A 22,017-nucleotide genomic window follows, 5' to 3' on the forward strand; every position below is an offset into this window, starting at 1 on the left:
ATTAACTGGTACAGCGGGTCAGTATAACTATCATTTAATTTCTTATTTACAAAAAAATAATCAAATAATAATTGAGCTGTTTCATATAACGCAAAATGAAGTGTGCATTCCCAGCAAAAAATGGTACTAAGGTGGTTTGTTTGTACTGACCAAAATAATGATTCACCTTTTTGTGTCAGATATCTCCCTGTCAGGAGAGGAAGGAAATATCTGAAAGAGAACTGATGTCTATAAACCAGGCTATGTATTAATTTGGCACAGGATGTTTTTATGTTGGTCTGCTGTGTTTGAACTACAGTATCTTAAAGATGGGCTACTAAGAGCTTATCTTAGATACTTAGATACTGTTTATAACAAAACTCTAATTTGTGTATAAAGTGAAATGTTTGTCGCATTAACAATTTTTTTTTGTAGTTGACCATCATGTCCACTCCTATTTTCTCTTCCTGCTGGTGAGATGATCCACTGCAACTCTGGTCTTTGGCTATAAATAAATCCTCTGTCTTCCATCTGTCCAGGACTCTGATGTGTTCAAGTACCATGTGATTCTTAATGAGCTGCTCTTCCCTGACCGCTTGCCTGATGGCACACTGAAAAGCACTCTGCTTGGAACTGAGTACCAGGTCCAGTTCCACTTGGACAACAACAACCAGGTAACAATAACTGCACTGACACCAGCTTAACAGCCATGCAACTAGGGGTGGGTCATACAGCCTCACAATTATATCATTATATTCAAAGAAAATTTACAATAATGATATTTCTGACAACATAGAAGAAATACTGAGTAAGATCTTCTTAATACCTGCAGCTTCCACGCAGCAGGATTTATAAGAGCATTTTAAGAAACTTCTTAATTTGTAGAAACAGCAGCATGACACTGCAGTGGTAGTAACACAATAAACCAAGTGTAAAGACAAAAGTAGTCTAGGTCGTGTTTTTCCCAGAAGTTCTCAGTAAAAGTTTAAAATGATTTTATACTTTAGTTTAACGACAACTAAGGTAATGTAACCTTGTAATTTGCCAGGAGCTGCACAATAATGTCACGTAATAAAAACTGAAATAATTTTCTGCCTGGGTTGTTGTGTTGAGCTTTTTATCCAGCTCCATATAAAGCCCCATTTTTCTACCATTATTGATGTAACCTCACTGGTAATTTCCATCCACTGTTGGCTTCTCCTGTCATGTGGAGCACAATTAGTGAATGCTAAAACTTAAACATCCAGAAGGCAAACTAGCAGATTTAAAAAAAGGTAAGACGAGACATACAGGGACAAAGGAAGAAAAGGCAGCAGGGAATTAGTGGCTCCATAAGAGAAAGACTCTGCTGATGTTGAAATTTGTGAAAATTGGAAAATGGAAATATAATAGAATGGAAAATAGAACATATTCACCATAAAAATGGACATTCTTGCTAGAGAGGGCATCAGAGGGCATTGCTTGGTTGCAAAACTAAGTCCAATTGCATTGAGTTCTGTGGGAAAATGTACCTGCTGCTTTTTTGATCTGTTCAGTTAGTAAGTGTTTTCCTCCTTAGTTTTTGGTCTCAGGTGTTAGTTTTAAGTCAAATTTAGTGCAGCATTATTTTCATTCTCTAAATTACGATCAAATTTAGAATAAAATAGACAGTATGGCGGAGTTTTCCTTCAGAATCTGCTGACCTTTTAATTGACAAGTAAAAATTCAGTGTAATGATGGATTGCACTGACTTTGAACTCCTGCTCAACAACAGTATTTCCTGTAGTGCAGAAGCAGACCAAAGAACCACTGTCGACTGACTCCCTAAGCTAAGATGATTGTTATTTTTGTTTTGTGTGAAAGATTCATTGTAAAAAAAAATTGGTGTGTTTCGTCTTCTCTTGAACTCCAGACAGTTGTGAATGACATTCCTCTTGACGGGAGCGTCACAGTAACCCAGAATGGAGTCATCATAACGCTCCCTCAGGTCCTCAAAGTCCGCCGCAACAGATGCAGTAAAATGACCTACCTGCAGGTCGAGGTAAGGATAGAGAGAAGGGATGGGATAGATGGGTGTTTGTTTGTCAGAGTTACTCTAGCCTCTCTGTTCTCCTTTCTGTCTCCAGGGAAGATGTACAGACTGTGATGGACCACCCCGATGCATTTTCTTTCAGAAACCAGTAAGAAAACTGTTATAGTTCTTGGGGTGGACATAATAACTGAAACTCAAGCTTTTCCAAAAGTAATTTTAACAGCTTTAAAAATGACCCCAAAATTAATGCATTCAGACTTTACAAAAGGGGCCTGAAAGGGAGCAGGGTTGTAATTGTATGACACGTGTCGGTGTTCTTAAAGTCATCGTTTTTTTTGTTTAGTGTTTTTCAGCATTTCAGGCTCCTTTATTCACCTCTGCCTGTTTATGCTGATGATTCCTGATGTTGGTGTAAATTTTATGCTGCAGATCAAAAAACAGTTTCCAGCCAACATGCAACCCAACTGTAGGTACAGGAAGCGGGTCGGATCCAGGAGGAAGTCTGTGCCCGGCTGTGTCATCAAATGTCTCCGGACCACTATGGTCTGCTCAAACTTATTTCCATAAACATTATGGCTGTTTTCATAAGGGTCTGATGAAACCTGATAAATGCATAATAATCAGCTAGAAACACCCGTCATCACTGACACAAACGCAACATTGTGTACATTTTTTAAATTCAATAATAATAATAATAATAATCATAATCATCATAATCATAATAATAATGATGATGTCATGGATTTGTCTGCCCTGCAGGATCACTCCTGTTGCCCCGGTTACTATGGCCACGAGTGCTTCAAATGCCCCGGAGACGTCGGCAGCTGGTGCTCCAATCACGGGGAGTGTCATGATGGTAACCATGGCAATGGCGAGTGCCAGTGCTACGAGGGTTTCCATGGAACTGCGTGTGAGGACTGTGAGCCGGGGAGATACGGAGTTAACTGCTCCTCCAGTGAGCAACATGCAGACACACACACACACACAGACACACACACAGACACACACACATACACACGGAGAGTGAAGCATTTCCTGTCTGCCATATTTTATATTTGTCACAAGGCGGCGTTACCCAGTGACGGTGAAAAAACAGCTAAATAAATATTTAGGTGTATTGACTGTAGATGTGGAGAAGAGACAAACAAGACTCGACATGTCAAAATCAATGCTGTTTAACTATGTTTGCTGGACTTTCTACATCATAATTTATGGGCTGTTTATAAAATCATTCAAGTGCTAACGGCATTCCTAGTCCCCAGCTTCTGATTATAACAAAAACTGAGCTTCTGAGACGCAGTCTTACACAGCTAAAAAAAATCTATAATACTAACAGCCCTGTGAAATCAACAAAGGATCCATCCATCTTAGATCTCCCGCACCCACTCCTGTGCAAACACTGACATGAGCTGTGAGACATCTCCAGCATGCCCTCTGTCTGCCCCAGGGGTCTCCTCCAGGTTGGACCTCCACCAAAGACCTCCGCTAGTAGCCATCAAGGAGGCATCCTAGTTAAATACCTGAACCACCTCGACTGGCTCCTTTCAATGTGGAGGAGTAAACAGCTCTGCCCTGAGCACCTTCATCTTTACGCCAATCTAGACAAATGGCATCAAGGGGAGAACTCCAAGGAAAAATGCACTGCTGGCCAAAAAGAACATAAAGGATTGTTGCCAAATAAACATTTTGATGATCCCTAGGACTCTTGGGAAAATATTCTGTGGAGTGATGAGACAAAAGTGAAACTTTTTGCAAGGTTTGAGTCCTGTTACATCTGACTACAGTAATTTCTAATTGACATAATCTTGGCGAAGTCGTTATTTATGCAACACTTTGGACTACAATGATGTAACTTAAAAAATATAGAAATTGGCAGTACAACACCTATAAGCTGTTTGCCAACTGCCTTTAAACAGCAAAAACTCGTTGCTCAAAACAAGCACCACTGATAAACAATGGGCTAGTGAGGCCGGTTTCTTGATCATTAATATGCAAATTATCATGACCATTGATTATTGATCACTGATCAACAACAGTTGATCAATGGCCATGAGTACCATTCACAGAGAGTTGGGGAATGGCTGCAATCACAGCATTGTAAGATGGTGAAAGATGTACCCTTTGACGCCCTCCTCGATTCAGAGATGGTCTTTCCCTTACCTTCAAGTAAATGGCCTCTTTGACTCCGCGCTCAAACCAGGGTTCCTCCCTGTCCAAGATGTGTCACTGTAAGACTGTCCACTGGCCGGCAGGTGTAAATAGACTGCGGAGTCCTGGCCGGACGAGGTAGCTCTTCTGTGTTGTGCAATCCGTTCAGCCAGAGGCTGTTTGGTTTCCCTGATGTATATATTATGGCAATCCTCCTGGCACTTAACAGTGTACACTATATTACTCTGTTTGTGTCGGGGGAGCTGATCCTTGGGGATTTTTGGCGCAGCATATTTTGGGGTTTAAAAGCCACAAAGACACAGCGTTTAAAAAAAAAAAGCATCTCAACTGTTCCGATACTCCAGACACATAAGGGATCACTACAGGTTTTTGCTTATGCAGCAGTTGTCCTTCTCTCCTGAATCGGTTGGAGCTTTCTTTAATTAAGCGCCTTCCCAGCTTTGATAAATGTCCAGCTGAGATAACCACATTTACTCAGGGCCTTCTTGATGTGATATTCTTCTGTTTCCAGCCGTGCTGTCTGTGGAGATGGTGTTTGCTCTGTGTTGCATCCCGATGACACCAAGTTTGTGCTCCAATCAATGATGAGAGCCAAACCTTAAATACTGATCCATATGCATAGGTTTACAGTACACGTTAACTTTAAATGTCTCCTAATAGACTTACTGATGGAAATCTCACAGTCTCATTTTTCATATCTTCCCGAGTGAATTTGATGTGTTGGTCCACCGATATACTGTGATCCGTGAATTGTGGTGCGTCCTGAGATTTGATTTTCAAACCAGGTGTCATCCACATACCTGAACCAATGACTTGGTGGTGTTCCAGGGTAGGATAGCAAAGCCCTCTTTTCCACTTCTTCCATGTACAAATTAGCCACAATGAGTGAAACTGGGGAACCCATGGCACACCCATGTTTCTGCCTGTAGCACTGACCTTTGTATGTGAAATATGTGGAATGAAGACACAGTTCCAAAAGCAAACACACTTGGTTGGTGCTTAGAGTGGTCCTGTTGCTGAGGTTGGGGTCATCCTGTAAGGATGATCTGATATCATCGTGTTGGTGTTGTTCCCAGATCATCATGAAAATGTTGTTCCAAGTTTAACATTGCAAGTGACCAATCGCATTGTTGTGATGTTATTCTTTTGCGCGCCAAGCCATTCCTGCATATATGAAATTCCAATGTTGGAAGGACAATATTAATTCTGCTTACCGTTCATTAAAGGGTTAGGGTTAGGGTCCGTTGATCGGCGGACAGAGGCGGTTTCTCGCAGCTTAAGTACAGTTTTTTGTTTTACAGCGGTTTTTCCCGAAGTCGCAAAAGTATGACGTCACAACATTCTGATTGGTCACTTGCAATGTTGATCCTGGAACAACATTTAGTATGATGATCTGGGAACAACACCAACACGACAATATCAGATCGTGCATCCTGTAACCTCTTACGAACTACCTCCACTGCTTCAGCGACTGAAACACAAGTGAAAAAAGTTTCTCCCACTGAAAACCTGATGTCCTGATGAACAGAAACAACTTTTTGTGATTTCCTTCGCTGGATGAATGAGCATGCATCAAGACATTCACCAGGCAAAGCTAGTAGGTGACAGGTTTGCCACAACTGAAAATCAAATGGTATTTTTGCTTGAAAAACTCATCCATACTGCAGGAGTAGCTGCAGGGGTTTGATGCTTTGATCAGGCAGCAAGGACAGAGAAGACCAGCTTCAAGTTTGCTAATAAATCTGTTATTAGCAAAGCAAAAATAATCTCATAAAGCTAACAGACCTGTGACTAACACTTCATTAACTAAATAAAGTCAAGGAGGGAGTTGTGAGTTATACTGTGTGTGTTGCAGAGTGTAATTGTGCCAACGGGAAGTGTGAGGATGGTCTGACAGGAAGTGGCAGGTGTGTGTGTTATAAAGGCTGGAAAGGAGCCTCCTGCTCTCTAGGTAAGACGTCTATACAAAGAAACAATTAAATTTTAACCACGCATATTTTCTGTGACCTGTCATCACCTGAAACCTGTGTGTGTGTGTGTTATGTGTCTCAGAGATCAAAGATGACACCTGTGGAGGTGTGTGTGACGAAAACGCCAAGTAAGTCAATGTGTCCTCAGTGCTGTGTTTTATGATGGTAACAGCACAAGCACAAAAAACAACAAATATTATATTTACTGACAATAATATTCTTTTTGAACTCAGTGCTACCCAGTACAGTTAGGCTTAAATTTTAAATCTGCACACCTCATTAATAGTCAGGTTTTGATAACATGGTCCAAAAGGGGGTTAATATCCGTTATAGGCATATTTGCAGATGCATATAGCCTTTAACCTGCCAGCTCTGCACTTTAAAGTCTGTGGGATGTCCAATTAAGCTCATGTGAGAGCACCGCAGGTAACTGTCTAAACAGAGAATTCCCATCATAGTAACGGGAATGTGGATGAAGCTCTTTCTGCAGGCTCCATGTGATAAAGCTGTGGGAAATTATTATTATTATTATTATTATTATTAGCTGCCTTTTCTCTGCTTGGGCCAGGCATGATGGTAAATGAATGTTGCTGGTTGATGTTGGTGTTTAAGACACTGGTGGTCTGCTTTTCTTTATCTTGCCTTTGCTAGGTTGTTGGTTTTAAGAAAATGAGGTTTGTTCTGAGTTTAACCAATCAGCATTGAACCTTGGCAGTTTTTCAGAGCTACTCACTTTTTACTCTTTACTCTACATCCCTTAAGAGGTCTTGCTGGAGAGGTCTCTGAGGCTGGAAGGCGGACAACATCCATTTTATGACTGCAAAGCAATAGCTATGGGCAGAATAAAAGACAGACGTATCTTCCAGGTGTAAAACGTGAATCCAAATTGCAATTGCTGGAAAACAGCATTATTTTTCATGGGCACCAGGGGGTGGTATCTGTGGCTGCCAAAAGACTTGCAGTACTGTAGAAATCTATGGGAAAGCTGCCCTCTGATCCCTCTTCTGAAAACTCTTTCCAGGCAAGTTTATGAGCTAAGTAGTGGTTTCAGATTATGTTGAATAAAAAATTTCATTGATTTTGTAAAATCTGGTCATTCTAAGCTTTCACAGAGTCAGCCGAACCTATTTAGTATTTTTAATGATGTTCTAAAACCAAATGAGCTCATGTGAAGAGTACAAAACCAGAGAAATATGAGCTCACTTTCCACTTTAAGGAGTTATGAGTCTGGCAGCAGCATTTTGTTTCTCTTGAAGGTGTGAAAGAGATGATTTGTCTAAGACGATAAAGAGGGCAATACAGTAATCTCGGCATGATGACACAAATGCATGAAAAATTTTCTCCAGTTCAGCTGAGTTAGATCGAAGTTTGGAGTTGTTCCTTAAAAGAAAGAAATAGAATTGTGAAATACATTTTTCATGTGAGTCAAATGATAAAATATTACACCAAGACTACAAACACAGACTCAGCAGATGAGCAAAAACAAACAAGAGTCTGAGTGATTCTGGAGGAACGATAGTCATGCATAAGTCTTCTCACTTATCTGTGGTAAGCAGTCACATAAGATGGACAGTGTATTCATAGTCAACTGTTGGGGCTGCAAAGACATACACAGCTGAATGTCATCAGTATAGAAATGATAAGAGATGTCAGAAAAATATCAAATGATGCCATCTAACAAAGAAGAATGTAAAAAGAAAAACATAACGGACCCTGAGTTGAGCTAATAAATGTGTGGAGTGAAAGGGTAAGAATTCTGCAGTTTGCATAATTAGAATCAAAACTAAAAAAATCAAAATTACTTAGTGAGTGTGTCGTTTCAGAGTCAGATCAACCCCTTGTTGCAATATCTGGTTTCCAAATGCCAAGATCTCATCTCAAATCTTCAAAACAGGACTTCACAAACCTGTGGGTGACACCACGGTAGCTACATCGGTTTTTTATACATTCTGTGGCAATAAAACAACCCCCCCACTTCCCGTTATTTGTCAACCATGAAAGAGAGTTTTCCAGGAAAATCCTCATGTTTCAACCAGGAAATGTTCCCTCATGAACATACTACTGAGTGAAGTAGTACATGAACATACTACTCAAGAACATACTACTGAGTCGATCAGATACTGTTATATTTGTGTGGGTTTTTATTTGCAGCTTTTGAGTTTTAGAGCTTTGATCAGTATTGGTTGAAGTTTGCATACCTGTTTTGATTTCGTTATTACTCCGTAGTTATTTTAAGCATCAGTTCCTATTCTAGTTCTTAGCTTAGTTATGATTTGAGTCTTTGGTGCTTCGCTGTCTGTTATTAAGTTAGTTAGTCCACTGTTTACAAGTTTTTTCAATTGCTTTTACTTTCATCTCCTTCCCCTCCTGTTTTTGATCCGCATTTAGTCCCTAAGGTATATATTCTGCATAGTCCAGTGTTTAACTTTGACTTTGCCAGATTGTTTGCTAATGCTCCCTGTTGTGCTGCTTATGTTGCTCCTGTTTTCCAAGATCTCAGTGATTAGTTAGATTTCTGCTTTGTGGTTTTGGTTCCCATTTTGCAGACTTTGTTTATTTCTGGACTGTGCATCAGCCAGTAAATGCGTTTTTAATCTTTGTTTAACTTTGTCCTGCATTAGGGTCCCTTCTGCGCCCACATCCTGACAGATGTATCACAGCATATTTTGGAAGCAGCTCTCTGTTCTCCGTCACTAAAAATATCCGCCACGTCTGTACAGATGGTACTTTCTGCTGCCAGTGTGATTTTTGTTTTTTAATCTGGGTGAGATCGCCTACACATACCTGTGTGCATTCCTGACTTTAGGATCAACAGTGAGAATCGAAGGTAGAAGGAATAAGAAAGAGTTTATTGTTTGCAGTCAGGGAGTGGAGGTGGAGGGAGGTGGAGGAGGATTACAGCAGGGGAGGGTTGAGGGAAGCTGGTGGGTGGGGAACTAGTGCTGAGTGGAGATGAAGGCAGGGGGTGAGATCATGTCTGGTTTGGCTGGCAGGCACATGAGATGGGTAGCAGATTAGTTCGACTATCAGAATCAACACAAGAGTCAAATGCACAGGGTTGATGGTGAAGCACTTTCATCAAGCACTGGCTGAAATAACAACCTGGTGATGAGTGATGAAGAACCAGGCTTGATATGCTGCAGAGTTGATGAGCTGATGGATAGCAGGTGTGCAGGCTGATCAGCCATCAGGGCTCCGGGGGAGTGAGTGGAGGGCCGGGCTGCCAGACACATGAGGAATACACCTGAGGCACTCTGTGACCTTGACACAAAAACAGGCAGGCCAAGCTGCAGTCCACAAAAGCTCTGCTATGGAAGCAGTGAAAAGAACTGCTCATGACCCAAAGCAGCACCTCTGTTTTTCAAAAATGCTGGAGGTTTTCTCATTGCTGCCAGTGAAGATGAAATTACATTTATTGATGATTTCACTGCTGACTGAAGTGGCTGGATGAAGGCAGAGATTTACCGGAGCTTCCTGTTTGCCAAATGCAGCAGGGGATACAGGAGGGCAAAGGATGGTCTAGATCTGTAATTTGATACAGGCAGCGGTCCCAAACCTTTTTTGTGCCATGGACCGGTTTATGTCCAACAAAATTTTCACGGACCGGCCTTTAAGGTGTTGGAGATAAATACAACAAAATAAAACCAGTACCGGTACCAAAAAAAAGATTTATCCGTAAAGAAAGACTCAGGGAAACAGAGTTTACGATAAAAACAATTAAAAAAAATAACGATAAAAACTGATAAAAACCCCGAAAACCATAAGTTATACACTTGAGCTTCAACTCTCGCATCCTGGTACCAAACGACTCACAGACCAGTGGCCCGTGGGTTTGGGACCACTGGTTTAAGGCACCATGTAGAAGTCCCTTAAACATGCATTCTTTCTAATGGCCAGGAGGGGGCGACCCTCTGAATGAAGGCTCTGGGTAAAGTAAAACAGACCATAAATCTCTATGGGCGTATCGGGCCCTTGGTTTATCAGTCAAATACATCTGTCACTGGTGATATCTGATTTTAAAATAATAAGATGTCATGCTTCAGAACTGGACAAGATAAAATCAGAAAGGCTCTGCTTGAAGGGCTACATGAACATACACAGATCAGGCATAAGATAATGACCACCTTGCAGATCTTTTTTTAGCATTAAAATACACAGACACTTCATTATTGGATTGCCCTAAATGTTAAAAACGTGTTTAAAAAAATCTGTAGAGATGTGCTTTTATTATATGATGGATGGGTTTTTGTAAGTTTGTTTGATGGGGCTAGTCTGTGAGATTGAGTCTATAGTGTTTTCATCGTGTGTTCATAGTAATGAAAGGACATGTGGTCCGTTGTAACAGTAGCTCACTGAGTGTTTTTAATCCTTTTTTGACAACAGTGGAGCACCACGGCAGTGAGATATGTGTTAGGCTAGAAATTCAATTCTGTGCTGGTAATAGGATCAATGATGCGAAGAAAACTACAGAATATAAACAGTAATGCAGGGCGCTGTTCCCAAATATGATTTGTAATGATAGAAATTATTAGTCACAGCTCTCAGCTTCAGAAAAAATGTGAAACACATATTGAGCCATTTGTTTTTCTGCTGCAGCTGCATAACAGGGCCACAGGGAACAGCTGCCGTCTGCGTGTGCACGGCTGGATATGAAGGAAATGGAACCTACTGCAAAGGCAACCACACACACACACACACACACAGCATCATTATACCTGTCTTTTAGTGTGATTACGCTCTCCTCATCTTTCCCTTTCTGTCTCTCAGAGCTGGATTTGTGCAGCCGGTCTAACGGCGGATGCTCAGAGTTTGCTGTTTGTACCAAAGTAGCAGCAGGAATGAGGACCTGTACCTGTAAACAGGGGTACACTGGAGATGGGGTCATCTGCCTCGGTATGTGGTCCTAAACCCTAACCTGGAGCTCTATAAATGCACCAAGACCAAGAGGTTTTGTAGATCAAAGTTCTTAGACATTATTGGAAATGCTGAAGTCGCCTTCAAGTAATGATTTCAGACAGAAGAAGAATCAATAAAGGTCCTAAACTTTTTTCCTCTGTTTTTTGGCCAATGTGTAGTCAGTACTGGCTAGTAGTGAAGGTTTTATCTGTATATGTTTTTTAAAAGGAAAATCTGTGGGTAGTACACACATTTAGAGTTAAAAATACTCCCAGTAAAACAGAATTGAAAAACACAAATATATAATGGATAATAGATTTAACTATTTCATGTAAATGCCTTTGCACACATGATGCAATACAAGCATAGGCAAGGTCTAAGTTGTTACAGTTTTCCTATACGATTACACTATTTATTTATTTCAAACAACGATGACAAAATCAACCACCAGAACAAAGTAAATCTCAGTAAATTCATCACATGTCAATCCATGTTCTCAAACACTGACTCCAGGAAAAAGATCAAAGACAAGAAACAGGTCAAAAAATACAGCACGGCTAAAAACTGCATCAGTAAACAGCTGTATCACAGTCCTGGGTTCCTGACAAGTTATTTTTGTGGCTTCTTTCATTCACATTTTCCTGTTATGTTTCCATGACTCTCATTTTCACTTCCTGTTAAGTGTTGTTATTTCCTTTTCCTAGGATGTAGCATTAATGATATTTTTACAGCCTGTCTTTGTCTTGTCATCTTGGATTCCACTGTGTCAGCTCTCACTCTTCTGCCGTGCTTTCAAACCTTTGCTGTTTAGTCCGTTTAAATTGAACTTGGGTTCATTTTCACACCTGGTTTCGATCGTTGCTGCAGAAGTAAACACAGTAATGGCAGGTACAGGGGCTCCTCTCTGTAGACAGTCTCATTATCTAACATGAGACCCTCTATGGTGGTGTCGTCTGCAAACTTCACAAAGGTATTTGAACAGTGAATGACACTACAGTCAGAGCTGGGCTGAGCACACAGTGGATGATGTACAGTCCCTTATTCTCACCACCTGAGGCCTACTGGTGAGAAAGTCCTTGATTCAGGAGCACATCGAAGTGGACAACACCATGTTGTGAAGCTTCAGTGGTAGTTTATCCAGGATTACCGTATTAAAGTCAGTTGCAGGTGACGCCAGGCTGTGTGATGAGCTATTGAGACTGTATCCTCTGTGCATTGGTTCCCTGTATAGGTGAACTGATGGCTCTCAATACCAGCAGGGATGATGTCCTTGAAGTGCTGCATAATTACTGAGGTCAGTGCAACAGTGCAGTAATCACATCGCAGGTGGCAGCTGACTTTTTAGACACAGAGGCAATAATGAAAGATTTGGGGCAGACAGCAACCTGATGTGACAGGTTGAAACTGTCTGAAACCCCCCTGGAGAAACTACAGATTGGTCAGCAAATTTCACACTTCACAATCTGATCTGACACATGTCCAGTCTTGCAGCCTTGCTGGTGTTGGTTTTCCTCAGTGTAGAGCTCACCTGAAGAGGCTATTACTGCTCCTCTAGCTCGGAAAGGTAGATCGTTTCTCTGCTGCCAGCCTTCTGTTTCAAAGCGTGCACAAAAATGGTTCAGGGTGTCAGAGCGACACCTTCCATACATACGGACATAGTACATTGATTACTCATGTTTAGTACACCGTGTTGGGTCTGCACCTCAGCAGGCCCACTACTTCAGAAAGCAAGACAGAACAGTGATCGATCGATTTTCACATGCTATAGCAAGGGGAACAGCAGCACTCTGTCCTCGGTCTCAAACAACTCCAACCCCAACCCCCGCTTGCAGCCTTTTTATTCTGTGACACACAGTTTACACAAACACCCATTGAAAACCCCCCCTATGGACACAAAAGGTTAAAACACTGCATGTGTGTGTGTATGCATGTGTGAGCGTGTGTGTGTGGGGGGGGACTTCCTGCTGACAAAGGGTCATATGTGGACATCACAATTTGGGTTGTCTAGACCACATAAATTTTGCCCAATCAACCCAAATAGCAAAGAAAAATTAAAAATGCAAACCATGAAGTTCTGGTCTTAGGGGGTTAAATATATTATCTGGCTCTGCTGGTACTGCAACTGAATACACACACTGTGGGTGTGTGTATTTTACGCTTTGCCGTGATACATCGGGTTGTCTCAGCTGGTTTGTAGTGATGTATTTTGGTTTGCTTGGAGTTTTCTCTGCATGAAAAGCAACCAAACCACAGGAAAAAGCTACAGATTTACAAATTTACAACTAATTTGGACCAGAGTAAACAAACTGTAGGTGTGAAAACACCCTCACTTTCATCAGTGTCCACTGAGCTTTTTCTGTCAGACACGTGTCTGTTTGTGCTCTCATTCCTTGAACATATTGAGTTTGTTCTAAAGATTCCTGTTTTGTTTCACTTTGTGTATTTTTTATTTGTTGAGGAGTCATTGAAAAGCCTGGGATTCTGTACATTTTTGCCTACAGACTCTTCTTTCTGACTTTGAATTAGACCTATATCTACTATTTCAGACACCCCTTACTTTTTATTCAGTTTATGTATTTTTTGAGTGGAAGGTTTTATATCATTTTTTTTGATCCAGTGGAAAACAGTTCACCTGTATTTTATCACTTCCCTGCTATTTTTTGTACTTGTTGTTTTTGTTGTTTTCAATTCATCGGTCCACATTCAGCATGTATTTTGCATATCTCAGAAAAAAGCAAGGTGATGTAATAAATGTTTGTGTCCATCCTTTGGTTTCTTTGCAGAGATTGACGGCTGTCTGATCAACAATGGAGGCTGCCACAAGAATGCGGAGTGCATCAGAGCAGGACCCAACATTGTAAGACATCACTGTTCTGCATTAAAACATCAGACCCCAGTAACACTGAGCTAACTTTGTACCTGAGGCCCTTAATAAACCTCTCTTAATTATTTATTTGCCATTTTTTATACTTATATAGCTTTTTCTTAACAGACTGACAGTGACAAAATAATAAATACATGGTACAAAACTAATATTTTTTCCATAAATTAGTAAAATGTTACATTGCCACAAAAAATTGTGTATTATTTGTCCTTTGTTTTTAAATGTCATTTTTAGTGTCCTGAATTCTATCAGTTATATTTTCGTGCTTTTATTGTTAATATTATTAATTCATTTAATTAATTCATTTAGTTAATTCATTTGGCATATGAAGTTACTAAAAAGTAGAATAATCTAGATTCATAGTGAAGTTAAAATTAATTGATAAGAAACAACATGAAAGAGGTCATACAAGATCCAACAATCACTTTTCCTTTTACAAACAAAAAATAACTGAAAAGCTAACAACCAAAATGATAGAACAATAAGAATGATTAAAATTCATGTCACACACTGCCTCTGTTCAAGATTTTAATTTTAAGCTTTTAATAATACAAGATGGATTACAAAGAATGAACACATGTCAGCCTGTTATAAGCAAACAATAGAGGAAGGACCCCGGGAACCAGCTGCCCAGATGGCCATTGGTTTCTGGCTTCTGCCTTAAACCAATATTGGCAAGGTCAATGAACCGAAACAGAAAACAAGACTGCAGGTAACTCCCAGCTCGGCTAATAGTTGATAGAGAAGACTGAAACAAGCAGAAAAACAAGTGGAGTGAATTAGAGAGCCCATCACCATGCTCTGCTTTCTCTGGCTTTAAACAAGTGCAGGTGATCCTCCAGCAGCCAATCAGTAGTGGAGATGAGTCAGAGTGCAAAGAGCAGGTGAAACAAATGAGGATAAATAATCAAGTGGAAAGAAAGACAGTTAACTACAAACACACAATATAGGTATTGAATTAAAAGACTCTAATTAAGGGGTACTGTCACTTATGTTCTGTCATGTATATACAGATGGACGTGCATATTAAACCTGACCAAGTGGCAAATTCTGCTAAACCACAGGTTTTGTTTTAAAGATAAATGCAGCCAGTGTGTTGGTTTTGGACTCTGGCTGTGTTGGTTCTTTTGAGCCAGAAGTGACTTTATTTGGATGTAAGGATTGATTTGATTCAAGTACAACACACAGACACAGATATTTCTAATAAGGGCCAATAACAGACTAATAAAGTACCAGAATTTAACTTAGAGCAAGGCTTAATGCTAGTGTGATGATTTCCTGACAGCAATTAGCCACAGTTCTTGTCAATTAAAGTAGCCACACCCATAAGAGCATTTAGTTTAGCATTTTAAAATGAGTCGCTTTTGGTGGCAGCCTCAAGTGGCCATTACAGGAACTGCATATCCTCTTAGGTCCATGTGATGTCGAGGAGATAGGATATCCTTAATATGTTACTTGCGACATACAGAATATCATTTTCTAATTTTTTCGTAGTAAAAACGTTTACATAGTTGTGTGCTGTGATCTGCAGAAAAAAGTGAACAAAAAGCAGCAGTTTTATTGCTGGGAGACTCTTCTGTAGACATAAACTCACAAAAAACAAGCTAAAATCCTGAACATGAAAACTAGGAACCAAACACTGGGAAACTAGAAACATAGAGAGACTTACAATACGACGGTGGTATAATACAACAAAGGGCAAAGGAAAACACGGGGCTTAAATACACAAGGGAGTAACGAGGAAATGGGAAACACAGCTGGGACTAATTAGACATAATGATACAAAGGGAAGCAAAACCATATACTGCACACAGGACCAGGATTATCAAAATAAAACAGGAAGCACAGGACAGGTGCATGCAATGACTTCCAGTGTTGGGTAAGTTACTTTAAATTAGTAACTTAGTTACATTATTAGTTACTTCTATCAAAAGTAACTCAGTTACTTCAAGTTACTCGTTACTTTCAAAGTAACTAGTTACTAGCGAAAGTAACTTTGGTTTTACTCAGAATTCTCTTGTTAATGTGTTGCTTCCATAACTTTGCTAGTCTTCTAGCTTGCTTACTTGCCACAAGTGCACTGTGCCACCTACCAATAGAAAGGAAAAAATAATGTGCATATTTCCACGAGAGAAATCCCACGCCTGGACTGTCGTTGACCGCCGCCATGATTCTAGCCTACGTCACAGCGTCATGTGCGGTTTTTACATCCAACACGAAAATTGCAGTTGTGGTGCTTTCGATTGTACTCGGAAACTTGGAAATTCCGCCTACCGAATAGGAAGATGTAGGTAATACCTGTTATGGAAATGTTACAAATAACCTGCAACACACCCAGTGAGCTTGATTTGAAGTGAGTTTAATAAATGCATTGCAATATGGAGAGAGCATCCCAGTGAAACACCAGGACCATCTCTGAATTGTGGCCACCTCCCTTACATCTTATATAGAGAGACGCAGACAAAGAACATTCCTCAAACTCTTACATGTTGGCCCCTCTCACGGGGGGGCTATACCTCCTCCCGCAAAGAGAGAATTATGACATTGTTTTCTGCTTAGCCTTCACCTAAGGATTTACATCCCTGATAAGCAGAAGGAGCCTCACTATCTGTTTAATGCCTCCCATTACAATGGCCTCACTGTGTTAACTTTCCACATGCATGTAAAGTAGTGGCAGGAGGGCTCTTACTATGGTAAAGTGAGAAAGTGATATTACTATAACTAATGTGATATAATTAAATATGTAATTATATGAGAAAAGAAATCTGCCACCACATTCCAGACTGCAGATGAGCTGCATACAGGGCTGGACTGGGACAAAAAATTGACCTGGGCATTTTGACTAGAGACCGGCCCGCCATTATAGGAAAAATCATAAAGCCTTTGAATGAAAACAAATGCTATTGTGACAGTGATGTACACTGTTTTGATGGTATATATGCATCAATCTATCAATCGTTTGTTGTAAGATTCAGATAATTATTTTTTAAAAGCGAGACATTTTAAATGAGAATAAGAATGAAAAGTATTTCTTTTTGCCCACCTCTCCCTGTTGATGGCGTACCTGGCCCCTCTGGCAAAACCTTGCTAGACCCGCACCTGCACAGTTACCAGCTGTCAGCTACTTAGAAAAGGATCCTGGTGTTATTTGTCTCTCAGAAACAGTTCATAACTTCCCTTCAACTCATTTATGTCACCTAAAAGGTAAACCTGTTTCTCCATCATCCATGTTCAGCTCTGATGATTCAGTAAGGACATCTCCTGGTTTCATCCTCATGTTTCCCTCTCACCAGATAACCAAACCGATATCATGACCAGCAGCTTTTACAGCTGTGGCTCCAGCAAACATCAGCTGATACTAGAAATTAATATTAAATAAATTCTAACAAGAGCTGATCAAGCTTAAATGTGCTGCTGTTGTTTAAAGCGACATCGGCTGGTTTCCTCTTTCTGGTGCAAAGTGGGCGATAAACAAACAAGAGAGAAAAGCCGATCAGCTGATCATTGATCAGTTTCATGATTGAAGTAGAAACAGGAAATGGAGGGGGGAGAATGAGAGAAGAAGAGGCAGCTGGGCAGCAAAGACACAGAAAAACTCCAGCTTTGTTTCTTTTCCATTCTAGCTGAAGAACGGGACAAACTGTTCCTTTTCACCTCAATACAAAACGCGTGATATTTTCTCTAAATACGAGACAATTCCGTTTTTTAAGAGATGGTTGGCATCATCATAATTAACCTTATGAAAAAAATAAAGTTCAACCTCATCATAGCACCCGCTCAGCCATATACAAACTCTGTCATGCTAGCTAGTACGCAGTACGAAAAAGTCAGCACAACGAAAATAAACTCCACCTAAACTTGGTTTATATCTGACCCAGATAGACTGCAGGTCATAACTTCTTACCTGAAGTTCAGTTCACACTTGGACCGGCGGCCGCCTCGGGTCTCTCCTCCTGCCTCCCCTCCTGCCTCCCCTCCTGCCTCCCATTTCCCTCATCCACCTGCTGCCTCCACCACTTGCTAATGTTACTGAATCTGTGGAAGCTCCGTGATAGCCACCACACGAAGTAACGAATAACGAGCCTAAATCCCAGTAATGATTAACGCGTTCCTGATTTTGGCATAATAACTAGTCACCGTGCTCGTTACCACAATAATAACGTAGTTACTGTAACGCGTTACTTAATAACGTGCTAGTCCCAACACTGATGACTTCAGACAAAACAGACTTTACAAGGGGACACAGCTGACAGGGGAGACAGAGGCAACATGGAGACAAGTGACTCGATGTGGAACACGGGGAAGACAAAGTGACAGGAACCTAAATTCTAGAAACTAAAAATGTAACACAAGCACTACACAATGAAGAGAACCAAAACCATGAATAACCATAATCAAAGAATATAAATTCACCAACAAACACAAAACCTTGGGTCACAGACCCAGTACCATGACAGTTTTAGTGACTTACTGTTTCCTCTTTCTGCTTTGGTTTCATCTTCAGACCTCCTGCAACTGTAAGCTGGGCTTCCAAGGATCGGGGAGATACTGTTTTCCTGTGAACCCCTGCAGAAATGTATGTGTGTGTGCTTTATTCTGCTCGGTAGCAAAATACTGACACTTGTTTTAAATGTTTTAAATGCCTGAAGGTGATGTGGGAGCAGATACTTATTTTATGTGAGCGGTAGATAATTTTTTCATGTTTTAAGGCAATAAGTCGTTAATTTGGCTGCTGAATACGAAAGTACTCAGCACACCTGGGTGCTGCAGGGGAGCTGCATGGCCTGGTTTCTTCAGTCAGTTAAATACCTGTAGTCATTATACAGCAGTAGGGATTTATATTACATTTGCAGTCTCTAATTATGAGGGTAGAATATACATAGCTCTGCACTCGGATCACACAGCTGGGTATCTTCATAAATTATTGAAATCTCCTGAAAGGAGACATTAAGCTCTTCCTCTCAGATTCCAGGTTATTAGAGTGAGACTTGAGTGGTCGTCATCAGGAACCTTAATCGACATAATTTAACAGATTTTTCTAGGAAATTTCCAAATATTATCCAAATATTTCAGATGCCGTCTAAATAATTCTGTGGCAACAGAAGCATTATTACAGCAGTCCTGTCCATGTGTCTTAGCAGGGATAATATGTTGACAGACACATTCCTATGCAAGCTATTTAATTATCTCCAAATACCTGTTTAAATTTATGTGTTTATATTTTGCAGAGAAGAGTGAGTAATTAAAAAAAGGTTGATTTTTAATTTTGCTCCTCTGCACCGATTTAATTATCTGTAGAGATTAGTTTGAGGACAGAGTTTCAGTATGTCCTGAAAGACAATGCTAAAAAAAACCTAAAGCAACACTTTTTAATGGGAGTGTGGCGTCAAGTTCATTAAACTTCTGGGATATTGATCTGGTTAGTTAAGTGGTCGACTAGAGGGGCAACAATGAGACAACCCCAGACCCTGGTGGACAACAGTCCCCGGTCTCATGTGGTGAGAGTAAATGAAATTTCGGCAAACAGAACTAGCTTGATAATTTTCATTTCCATCAAATGATTTTGAATCCTGTCAACAAATGTTCATCACCTACAGCACGATCCGTTTTACGGAAGGGTTTCCAGGAGAAAGCCTCTTCTCTCTAAAAAGAACATGGCAGCACAGCTTATGTTTGTAAAGCTGCATGTGAACAACCAACCATTAGTCAGACCAGTCGACTGTGAGCTGCTCCATACACCAAAGTATCCTAGAGTCAAATGTAAGGCCATCTGTACATCAGCTGAAGCTTGGCCGAAACTGGGTCATGCAGAAAGACAATGGTCCCAAGCACAGCAGCAAATCTACAACAGAATGACTGACAAAACAAAGACTCAAAGTGCTGCAGTGATCCAGTCAAAGTCCTGACCTCCTGATGCTGGGACTTGATGCCATGTTTAATCCTAACAAAACTAGAAATTAAAACCCTTGTTTTGTGGCATTCCTGTTAAAAGACTCATGCTGTGTTTGTGTGCAGAACAACGGTGAATGTAGCAGGAACGCTCGCTGTGAGTACATGGGCATGGGTGAGAGGAACTGCACCTGCCACAGAGGCTATATAGGTGATGGCATCAATTGCCGGGGAAGCACCAACTCTGTAAGTCACATGACCTTCAACTTCCTGCTTTCCTTTGAGCGCCCGCTCCTTCCCACTCCTCTCCCCCTAACATTGCACTGTTTTCTGCTTTACAGGAAGTGTCCAGTCAGAAAGAGAACGCCTTCTTTCGTCAAATGATGATGGTGAGCCTCTGCCAGACACTGAAAATAAAACTTCACCATTTATAAAGTGAAGTTTGACTTTCAAAGAGTGCACACGATTAAATTCAGGCAATTAAGATAGTAAAAGTCCAGATATAATTAGATGCCTTTTATTTTACCTCAAAGAAAGCATTTGCATATATTTTATTGATTTTACAGACTGCCTCCTCTATTAATTAAGTAATGAGTGTCTAAGCTGATTACCTTTGTGGTCAGAAACAAAAACTGTTATGCCTGTGATCTAGAAATTAATCACAGAGCGCCAAGGTGAAGGATGTCTCAGTTTCTAAAATGCATCTGGAGGCCAGAGAGGAGAGGCGGCTGCAGGAGGAGCTGTAATCCAGACTGCACAGGTGTTTTTACCTTCAGTCTGTGATACAGTTCAGATGTCACATCAAATTGGCATCCAAGGCAAGGATGTCTCATTTCGATAAACACCTGATGCCTTGACTCCTCTCTCCTTGTGACTCTTCCTCGCTTCCTCCACTTGCATGTGTGGTGGGAGGGCTAAGATGCGAGGAGAGGAATCGAGGAGGAGGAATTTAGGAAATGAGAAAATGGACATTGGGTCAAAAATAGGAATGAAAATAAAACCAGGAACCAAAACTCAGTATCACTGTGAGACCTTAACTTATTATTCATCCTTGATTTTATACACATATTTTATAAATTTGTTGCACTGAGCTGCTTTTGTAAGTCACTGTGTGGGAAAATAGCTGGAAAAAAATTTAAGTAAAAAAAAAAACCCTCCTGGACTTGTTTTGGGATGAATACTTTTGAGCCATCTGATTCTCATCCATCGTCACTGTTTTTGTGCTTCCTAGATGTCAGGCGTTTCAGGTCTTTATGGTGATGGACCATACACTGTCTTCGTCCCGGTAGAGGAAAACAACAACATCTCCATTGTGAGTGCAGCAGCTTCTGCTTTTTATTGTTTTGTGTGACATTAACATCTCCAGTCTCACCTTAAATGTGTGCCACCCTACCCTAGCTGTATCACTTTAGCATGTGGCTTTGATTGTTTTTGCTTTACAGTACTGACTTGTGTGTGTGTGTGTGTCTAGGTTAATGTTTGGAAGCAGAACGGTCATATTGAGGATCTGGTTCGTTCCCACATCGTTTCCTGTGAGATTCTGACTTCGAATGACTTCAAAACCACTGAGCGCGCTGTCTCAGTATCAGGACACACATTGCACTTCAGCCTGATAGGGGTAACGCACATACACAGATTATTAACTCCTCAGTAGAACAGAAGTAAATGTAGCTTCACAGATATGGATTTAAATGTGTAAAACAAACATTGAGAACTATTTAATTTTTCTCAAGTCACACTTGACTTTTTCTCACTCCAACCACTTTATGCCTTATTAATCCCTGGAGCACAGCAGCTGTACTCAGCTTTATAAAGGACCAGTCACAGCATCATTTGAAAATGTAAAATTATTGAGCAAAATCCATCCAGCCATCCGTTTTCTGCCACTTACAGTAGCTTGCAAAAGTTTTCGGCCCCCTTGAACTTTTCCACATTTTGTCACCTTACAGCCACAAACATGAATCAGTTTTATTGGAATTCCACATGAAGGACCAACACAAAGTGGTGTACACGTGAGAAGTGGAACGAAAATCATACATGATTCCAAACATTTTTTACAAATAAATAACTGCAAAGTGGGGTGTGCGTAATTATTCAGCCCCCTGAGTCAATACTTTGTAGAACCACCTTTTGCTGCAATTACAGCTGCCAGTCTTTTAGGGTATGTCTCTACCAGCTTTGCACATCTAGAGACTGAAATTCTTGCCCATTCTTCTTTG

General features: G+C 40.6%; 1 protein-coding gene across 2 annotated transcripts in view; it reads left to right on the forward strand.

The window, feature by feature from the left end:
- The window catches only part of stab1 (stabilin 1), a 183,789-nt gene that overhangs the window by 57,262 nt on the left and 104,510 nt on the right, over nt 1-22,017 (forward strand). For both annotated transcript variants that reach the window (XM_085158702.1, XM_085158703.1), the window contains 15 exons: nt 519-653; nt 1,871-1,999; nt 2,085-2,138; nt 2,420-2,533; nt 2,750-2,945; nt 6,015-6,110; nt 6,212-6,257; nt 10,726-10,805; nt 10,897-11,022; nt 13,809-13,882; nt 18,414-18,485; nt 19,925-20,044; nt 20,140-20,187; nt 21,030-21,110; nt 21,270-21,416. In XM_085158702.1, the coding sequence (XP_085014828.1) occupies nt 519-653; nt 1,871-1,999; nt 2,085-2,138; nt 2,420-2,533; nt 2,750-2,945; nt 6,015-6,110; nt 6,212-6,257; nt 10,726-10,805; nt 10,897-11,022; nt 13,809-13,882; nt 18,414-18,485; nt 19,925-20,044; nt 20,140-20,187; nt 21,030-21,110; nt 21,270-21,416 (1,518 nt within the window). The remainder of the gene's footprint in view (nt 1-518; nt 654-1,870; nt 2,000-2,084; nt 2,139-2,419; nt 2,534-2,749; nt 2,946-6,014; nt 6,111-6,211; nt 6,258-10,725; nt 10,806-10,896; nt 11,023-13,808; nt 13,883-18,413; nt 18,486-19,924; nt 20,045-20,139; nt 20,188-21,029; nt 21,111-21,269; nt 21,417-22,017) is intronic.

Source organism: Neolamprologus multifasciatus, chromosome 5 (assembly GCF_963576455.1).
Source record: "Neolamprologus multifasciatus chromosome 5, fNeoMul1.2, whole genome shotgun sequence".
Lineage (NCBI taxonomy): Eukaryota > Metazoa > Chordata > Actinopteri > Cichliformes > Cichlidae > Neolamprologus > Neolamprologus multifasciatus.